Source organism: Anomaloglossus baeobatrachus, chromosome 10, assembly GCF_048569485.1.
Source record: "Anomaloglossus baeobatrachus isolate aAnoBae1 chromosome 10, aAnoBae1.hap1, whole genome shotgun sequence".
NCBI classification, from domain to species: Eukaryota; Metazoa; Chordata; class Amphibia; order Anura; family Aromobatidae; genus Anomaloglossus; species Anomaloglossus baeobatrachus.
In genome coordinates, this window is record NC_134362.1 from 69,692,257 (window position 1) to 69,701,986 (window position 9,730).

Consider the following 9,730-nt stretch of genomic DNA (forward strand, 5'->3'; position numbering starts at 1 on the left):
ATCACACAAGTCTGATTTCGGACTACAGATCACATTGTTCTCCTAGAGATAAACTGCCGCCAACACATTAGCCAGCAGCTTTCTTCGAACACTCAGCTAAACGGGCTCTCCTGTGTGTGGGAAAGTCAGGTGTGATCAGTAGAAACGTCCTTTGGCTGGCAACCATCTAAAGTATACAGCCAGCTTTAGAGTCCTGGGTAAATCTTAGAACATATATTCTAGAATGTTACATAGGTTGAAAAAAGACCTAGGTCCATCTAGTTCACCCTTCCATGTCACAATGACACTTGTACAAACTTGCACATGAACTAAATGAAAGGACGATACTATATCCAAATGTCAATACAGTCGAGTAGGAAGACATTTGGCAGAACAGTGACTATACAGTTATGCCGCGGAGAATACCATTACCATGCTGAGGGCTTGGCAGAACAAACACACCAGCCCAAGGAGGATTAGCCAGCCTAGTGGCCCCCTCCTCCTGGTCACATGATGGTGGGATCAGCTGACATCTCATGAGATGACTGAGACTGCTGGGTCATTGCTGACAACAGGAGAAACACAGCGGACATAAGTATATATGCAGAAGTAAGGTGACAACACCGCCTGTCAGTATGGACGTCTCAGGAGTGTGGTCTCTGCTGCTCTGTGTCCTGGTCCAGCATGGATCAGCGCTCGTCAGGTGAGAGATATAGGGATATGCATGGATTATTCTGCACATATGTTTCTGTACGGCACAATGTAACAATAATGAAACATTGTCTCCAGTCCATTGTTCTCTTAATATATCTCAAATTTCGTCCTATGTGATGCTATACAACTTATTGTTTGTGTGCAAGAACCTAGAGGGATTCTTGATTGTTCAATATTACTCGTCTTGAAGGGGATCAAGTTTAAAGGGGCTTTACTAAGCTCAAATATCTGATCACGTCCAGTGCTTTAGAGAATGATGGATATAACCTACCGAGGCAATATGAAGCAAATCAATAATAACCTACCTAACAGAGGATCTCAAGACCATTGCTTGTGGACTTAATATTAATATATCTGTCAGAACAATTACTCCAGTTTTCTGTGCTTTGTTACACAAAATTGCTAACATGAAAGTTGAGCAATACTACGTATACAGTATATACATCACTGTCATTATTAGAATTTACATCTAGATGTGCTCAGGCATTTCGACTATGTGAAAGAAAAAAAAGAAAATGTATCAAATATGTTGGTGCAAATATTGGAAGGTCACCTAAAGGGTCAGTCCGGCATCTAAAATTTATTTTTGTCAATTTTTATTGTAAATAATATTACAAATATTTCATAAAAAAATACAATTAGACAAAAAAAATACATTTAAGACCCGTTTCACACATCCGGTATTTCGCCAGATTCCAGATCTGGCACGCATGCAGTACAGTAGATTTATTTACAATGGAAGAGCAACATCATGCTATTGTGTGCTTCATGCAGAAATGCATTTGTCCGCATGGTATCGCGCTTTCACTGTAAATGAATCTGCTGTACTGCATGCGTGCCAGATCCGGAATACGGTGAAATACCGGATGTGTGAAAGGGGCCTTAGGTGCTGGTCTGACCCTTTAGGTGCCCCTTCCCTTTATCTCCACTCCCTCTTCTTTTTTGGCTGATAGTTTTGGCTCCATAGAGCCAGAGAAGGATGGAGATAAAGGGAAAACAAGCAGGAGGGAAGTTGCACTTAAATAATTAGCTCCGCACCGAGCGCCTGTAATTGTTTTGAACAGTCATTTTATATGGACAGGTTCCCTTTAATCAAATTGCCGGCCGTTCTTCCAGCCGACGCTCACTGTGTACTCAGTGGTGATTGTAGCCACTCTGGACATTCCTCTGTGACTGAAAGCCTCGGCTTCTGGAAAGAAAAGTGTTTATTTCCTCCAGGTAGGCGGGTTTTCCGTATGTACTGACAGCAATGTAATGCTATTAACCTGCAGATTAACCCTATATCTGCAGGTTTATAGCATTTGGGGACATGACAGGTTCCTTTTAATTTTTTTCTTCTGCTGTAATGTCAGGCAGCATATATAATGCACATCTGATCATCCATGGAATGCACAAATATGCATGCTCTTATTAGGAGAGTGTGCATGATTACTAGTTTCGAAGTAAGGGTTCATTTAGAGGCGCCTGCTAAAGCTCGGACTGGCTGTGGCTCTCCAGAGCATGTCAGAATCATATATTTCTACGAGTCGAGTCCAGCAGCCAGTCCGTGCGGTTCGAGATCGGACTGAAATGCACGAACATCTCAATGTCATTCAGACATCAGTGATTTTCTGGTACACAAATAACGGTCTGACTTTTATCAGTGGTTGGTCAGATTGTGATTTTTCACGTATGAATAAAAAATGACAAAGCTTCTCCTTTCCATTACAATGTTAACCCCTTCACGACCTTGGACGTACTTGTATGTCCAAGGTCATGTATGTCTGTCAGCATGCATTATTCCCCACAAATTCGGCTGTTCTGATCAGCCAACATGTGCAGCTAACAAGCGCCTTTGGATCAGAGATCCACCCACACCTGTTAACTAGTTAGATCAAACTCTCACAGTACAATATAACATGCGCCAGCAGTGATCACACCATTCCCCGCTGCCATCGGGCACCCTGTTAAGCAATCACAGGGTGCTGATGGTTTGTCATGACAGCATGGGGTCAGCGGATGACCTCTGTTACTGTCATGATGAAATTCCTGTGAGTTCCAGCAGAGCGCCGGCATTCACAGGAGATCAGCATTTCTTATGTATAGAGCGGTGCTGAAGCATCGCTGTGATCAGCAGAAGTGATCGGACAGTGTCAGCTTCAAGTCCCCCAAGGGAACTAATAAAATCAATAAAATATGTTAAAAAAAAAAAGTTCAAATAACCCACTTTTTTGTCCCATTGAAAATAAAATAATAAATAAAATTACACATATTTGGTATCACCGTGTTCAGAAATGTCCAATCTATTAAAATATAAGATCAATTAATTTGATCGGTACATGACAGCGAAAAAAAAATCAAAACACCAGAAATACGTCTTTTTGGTCACCGCAATATTTCAATAAAATGCAATAACAAGTGATCAAAACATCACATCTACCCAAAAATTGTATAATTAAAAACATCAACTCTAGAAGCAAAAAAAAATCTCATTAGTGAGCCCCAAATCCTGAAAAGTGAGAAAGTTAAGGGTCTCAGAAAATGGCGACAAAAGCGCAATTCTTTTTTTGACATACATTTGAAATTTGTGCACCATTTAGATAAAAGTAAAACTATACATCTTTGGTATCTATGAACTCGTACTGACCTGGGGAATCATACTGCCTGCTTAGTTTTACCATATAGTGAACACAGTAAATTAAAAAACAATTGTGGAATTTTTACTTTGTTTTTTTACCAGCCGTGGGACTCCAGACCCGAATTCAACAGCCTAAGGGCGGCTTTGCACATTGCGACATCGCACGTTCGATGTCGGTGTGGTCAAATCGAAAGTGACGCACATCCGGCGTCACTTTCGACATCGTACTGTGTAAATGCTAGATGATACAATGAACGAGCGCAAAAACGTCGTTATCGTATCATCGTTGCATTCACCGACATTTCCATAATGCCGGTGCCGCGACAGGTACGATGTTGTTCCTCGCTCCTGCGGCTGCACACATCGCTGTGTATGAAGCCGCAGGAGCGAGGAACATCTCCTTACCTGCCGCCGGCGGCTCTACGGAAGGAAGGAGGTGGGCGGGATGTTTACATCCTGCTCATCTCCGCCCCTCCGCCGCTATTGGCCGCCTGCCGTGTGACGTCGCTATGACGCCGCACGACCCGCCCCCTTAGGAAGGAGGCGGGTTGCCGGCCAGAGCGACGGTCGCAGGGCAGGTGAGTGCATGTGAAGCTGGCGTAGCGATAATTTTCGCTACGCCAGCTATCACACGATATCGTACCTGCGACGGGGGCGGGGACTATCGCGTGCGACATCGCAGCATCGGCTTGCGATGTCGCAACGTGCAAAGCCCGCCTAATAGCCATAATCTGTGCATTGCAGTTTGTACTCACTCCACTACATGGATGTGTGAATTCAGCCTAAGGGTACAAGCCGCTGTCAGACTCCTCCTGCCGAGCTTATTACCCAGAGATACAAGGACCTACATCAAATCCATCATACTCAATTCTGTCTTCTTCTACTGGTGACCATATGACAGGCGCTACAAATTGGACTGTTTATAGATCTCAAATGAAATCATCCTCTAATGTATATGGCCAATGTTAATGAGCCATTGTGAAAGAAGCATTACAGCAATATGTAATCTAAGTACTAACCAGAGGATAATATTAAGAAAAACAACAGCAACATCTTATATGTGTCCTAGAACTAATAGGAGGACGTTGCTTAAAGGGAACCTGTCACTAGATTTGTCCCTTATAAGCTGCGGCCACCACCAGTGAGCCCATATATACCGCATACTGGAATACTGTATATAAGAGCCCAGGCCGCTCTGTATAATGCAAAAAACATATGTTATTATACTCACCTAAGGGGCGGTCCGGTCCGATGGGTGTCACTGCTCACAGTCCACCGCCTCTTCTCTTCTTGTGATCACCGTCCTCCTTCTCAGCCCTGTGTGGATGACGCGTCCTACATCATCCACAAAGAGGCCTCCATTGCACTCCTGCGCATGCGCACTTCTCACTGCCCTGCTGCGGGCAGAGCAAAGTACTGTATTGCGCAGACGCTGGAAAGGTCAAAGACCGCCTGTGCATGCGCTCTACAATACATTGCTCTTCACTCAGCAGGGCAGAGAGAAATGCGCAAGAGCTCACTGGAGGGCACTGTGTTATGACGTAGGGTACATCATCTACATGGAGCAGGGAAGGAGGAAGATGACTGCATAGGATAGAGGAGGCGCCGGACCGAGACCAGTGACACCCATCATACCTGATCGTCCCGTAGGTGAGTATAATAAAAGCTCTTTTTTAATGTTACACAGAGCGGCCTGGGCTCTTATATGCTGTATTCTGGAATGCTGTATATAAGGGCTCACTGGTGGTGGCCGCAGCTTATAGGGGACAAATCTGGTGACAGGTTCCCTTTAACCTGTAAAGAATATGTAATACAGGACAGCAGATAGTACATACACTATATCACATTACCTTTTTCACCACTCAACCTCTCCCATATCTGCAGTCTTGAATTATATATGTATTTTTTAATTGTCTTAATATTTACTTATTACACAGCACATCCATACAGTTCATATCATAATTTACTTTGACAGATATGTAGAGTCATGTGTTGTTCTTGTGTCACTTCTCTTAAATTGTATATCTTTATTACCTTCTGCGATGTCAGCTAACCCTAAATCATGATCACATGTATTTATATGTGACTTGACTTGAATACGGGGTCATTTCAACAAGTTTCAACTGATAGTTCCATCCTCTACATGCCCGGAGCACAGAAAGCGAGGCGGCTCAGGAAGCTGATCACTCTAATCAGACTTTGACCTGAGTTTGATCCAATTTTCTTGAAAGTGGAAAAGATAGAAAAAAATATTCTCCATCTTCTCTGTTCTGTCAGTCCCTGAAAATTAAACCGCACTTGAATATCATCCAAGTGCTATGAGATTTATTTTTTTTTCCCACAATCCCATTGAGTTGCATGGCTGAATCCGATCCAGCTTATGAAGGCAACTTGGGCATGTTGCAATTTTTTTTCCTCGGACAGACTCGGTCCAAGGAAAAAAAAAATCGGCCCCAAAGGATAACATTTGTTCGAGCATGATACAATAAGTTCATCCGCACCAGACCTTAGACTGAGTAATTTGAGCTGAGTTACAGCTGGTACTGTGGCTCAGAGCTGCATTCACTCATCTGGTGGCTTCACAGCTGAAGTCTATCTTTACATCAGACAGTGTATAGCGCTATGTTGTAAGACAATGCAAGCGTCTCCCTGAATAACGAGAGCTCCTTGGGGGGCGCTTATATACAAGCCACTTTCAATAACTAGAAAATGTGAATGCAACTATGGGCTACAATGCCAATTGCAGTTTAATAGAATTGTGCCAAGATAGAAACTAATCACCAATCCATTGTATAGGTCATAGTTGCTGATCAATGAGGATCCCATTGCTTGAAGCTTGATAGATCCTTAAGGCTCTGTGCCCACGGGACAACGTACCAGCGGATTTTGCCACAGGTTTGTCCGCAGGCTTACCGCACCTGCTGCCCGGAATCCGCAGCTATCCATTGCTGTGGGATTTGAGCATTTTTGTTGTGGTAAACCTGTGGGACAAATGCGGAAATACCTGCGAGCGTCCCACCCTCTATCTCCATAGTGGAGGAGCGAGAATTCCGCAGATATTTCCGCAGGAATAATTGACTTACAGTTACGTGCGGCTGCAGGACATCAGCAGCATATTCCGCAACCGCACATACCGCAGCATTGATACAGCATTCCCCAAATCCCATAGGATAACATGGGGCGTGTATGTACGTGCGTAAACATGCGGATTTATCTGGAAAATCCAGATAAAATCCGCGGGCACGTTGTCCCGTGGGCAGAGGGCCTAACTCTTAAACCACAGGTTAATGCTACTTTTTTCAGCTTGAATTACATTGCATTTATCGGACTACATTTGTATCTTCATGGTGTAATGACACAATTCATATAAAAGTAAAAAGCATTATCCGCATGCATACTTTTTTGCTAAGATTTAGGCATTAAAAATGGTTTTGCTTCCGGCTCATTTGCTAATCACAGACATTTTAAAGTGTTCCTGCTCCCAACACAAAGAAACACTGAACAGTAACATGTAAGTAATCTGATACATTATTAATTAGTTGTATTGATCCATCCTACGAGGACTACACGCAGTATCGGTGAGACACTACTATAGCACTTCAGCCAATGTATTTACCATATAGAATCAATGAAAAGTGATAGGCATTACTTATTTAAGTTGGGCATCATTAATGTGTGCTCCAGTAATATATCCAGAGATGGCTGTTCAGAGAAAGACACAATAACTGAAGAATATTTACCACCAAATCATTGAGCAGCATACTGTAGAGACAGACACTGATTACAGTGATGTGTCACCTACTGGGCTGCTTGTTGTAGTTTTGTAAAATCATTGTTTTATCAGCAGGAGATTATCAGTAGAGGACTAGTGAACCAGGAAGTCCTCTATTTTCATGAGGTCTGTATTTTTTATTTTTTTTTTAATTCTTTATTTTAAAGACAAACCCGAAACAGGAGAGGATACATCATGCTGCCCATGGAGCTGCTTAGAATATATCAAAGACAAAACACTATCATGTACCCGGACAATCAGTAGCCATAAACAAGTCCCGCCCTCTCAACAATTCGAATCTGACCCAATTTTAAACATTTTAGAATCAACCTACTACAGAGAAAATAGAAAAAAGAACAGAAAAAGAGGAAGCGAATCCGAGAAAGATTAAAGAGCAAAGGGGAAAAGAGGGGCAGGAGGGGCAAGGGGGAGGGGGGAGGGAGAGAGAGAAGAGGAACAAAAAAAAAAGGGGGGGAGGGGAGGTACACTGGGGGGGGGGGGGGGAGCCAGGGAAGTTCCTCCAGGAGCATCACACTGCTGACCTGTCGAGGGATTCCTGTGGGTCAGAGAGCAATCTTGTATAATCAGCCGAGTAAATAAATTCCAGCCAAGGAAACCATGCCCTGTAAAAATCTTCATGTCTGTCATTGAGAGATGATGTAAAAATCCTCCATATGCAAGAGGTCATTGACCGTTGAGACCCCCTGTGCCAGTGTGTGGGGGGGGGTAGACTTCCAGCCAAGTGGGATGCAAGACCTAGCGGCCATAACCAAGAGTCTTAGCAATGAGTGCTTGTATGTAGGAGCAGAGGACTCCAAAGACTGTAAACGAAACCTAACCTAACTAACCCTAACCTCCCCCACATCTGACCAAAACCGCCGCAGAGAAGGGCAGGTCCAAAAGATATGTACGTAGCCACCTGTTACATCTCGTGGCTCTCCTGAGGCAGTCTCCCATTCCTTGCCTGCCACGAGCACTCCTGCTCAGCAGCGCCGAAGGTCTGCCAGACTGCGCAGTGTGCAGGAGATACCTTCTCAGAGAGGCAGCAGAAGGGTGACACCTAGTGGTTCTCCTGTTACAAGGAGTGAAGCGGTCTCCCATTCCTGGCCTGCCGCAGACTCTCCTGCTCAGCGGCCCCGAAGGTCTGCGAGGCTGCGCAATGTGCAGAGGTTTACTGCTCAGGGAAGCAGTGAGATTCCCGTTATCTCTCCACATTGTGAGACCGAGGATCCCGCCTCTATTTCCCAGAGGCAGGAGGGTGAACATGTGCAATGCGTGGTGGGTCCTGATTCGCTCACTGACGTCACACGGCTTGATGACAAGGCTGGTGACGTGGTGAATCCTGACTGGCCAGGCTGGGACGTCGTGGACCCTGATTGGGTCAAGTCCGTCATCTCCGCCTCGCGCCCGCCCTCGGGTGGAGCTGCACCTCCTTAAAAGCTCCCCCTGCCATCATGGCGGCGTGCGACCGTCCTTCTATGTTTGGATGTCTGGCAGCGTGCTGCCACGCCACTGCTCAGGCATTACTGTCTCTTGTGGGCTTGGCCCTTGCTGCTCCGGCAGTACCTCGTTTGCAGGCCGTGTTCCTGCCTTGCTGCTCCGGCAGTACCCCCGTCAACAGGCCGTGTTCCTGTCCCAGGTGAGCTCCTCAAGTCTCCATTGGACTCACCTGGTTATTGAAAGCACACGTGCGTGGGCACCTCTGTGCTACCCTCGTGCCATATTCTCGTGACTTCCACTGGCACACGTGCGTGGGCACCTCTGTGCTTCCCCGTGCAACAGGTACACCGAGCCGTGAGATCTGTGCCATACAACCCTCACGGGTTAGGGCAGATCGGTGTACATAGATCGTCTGTGACATTCCAGACGATCGCTAGCAGCAACCCGCTCACTCTTCACCCACCATAGCGGCGGTCCCTTACACCGCACAGTGGACCTTGACCGGCGGAAGCAGTCCATTTCCCATCTTGGCACGCTTCCCCGGGTCCCCCTCGTAACAGCCACCCTCCTCCGAACTGCATCTCCAACAAGTGGAGTCCACTGAAGGGAATATCCTATGTAGTCTGGTCAGGACACTATACCACTTTGCCAGGATCATGAGCTTTGTATAACCCACCCTCTCCACTGATTGGCAGATGTACTCTGTGCATAGGCAGAAAGCTGCCAATCAGCAGTATGGGCAGTGCTATACAGGGTTCAGCATTCAGGGAGCTAGTAGATCTGCAGCAGATAAAATAGGTATTTTATAAAAAGTCACCAAGCAGCCCAGTAAGTGACACATCACTGGAATAGAGGTCTCTGTCCCTAAATCATGATGGTTGTAAATGGGGGAACAAAAACCTGGTGACCGATTATCTTTAATTCCCCTTCATTATAGGGGTATTGCACTTTGGTTTTCTTTTGGTTATGGATGTAGGTATATTTTTGCACACACCTCCAACATCTGGTTTGTCACCTAGGTAAGAGCATAGATACCATACGGAGTGGTTACTATAAAAGCCCAAAAAGAGAATGGGTCCAGTCCAGGTTGGTGTTATCCTGTTTGCTACTCAGTCACAAAAACATGTGCATGACTCTGACCTACAGTACCTGAAGCATTGCGGGCAAAGAGTTGAGGTGGGAAAATGTCCGTCGGTCTTGGGTAGCAA

The 9,730-nt window shown here is 45.3% G+C and overlaps 1 protein-coding gene across 1 annotated transcript in view; it reads left to right on the top strand.

Moving 5' to 3' along the window:
• Positions 1-497: 497 nt before the first annotated feature.
• The window catches only part of LOC142255412 (cathepsin D-like), a 39,575-nt gene continuing 30,342 nt past the window's right edge, over positions 498-9,730 (top strand). The window contains exon 1 of the mRNA XM_075327020.1: positions 498-682. Within this exon, the coding sequence (XP_075183135.1) occupies positions 615-682 (68 nt within the window). The 5' untranslated portion in view covers positions 498-614. The remainder of the gene's footprint in view (positions 683-9,730) is intronic.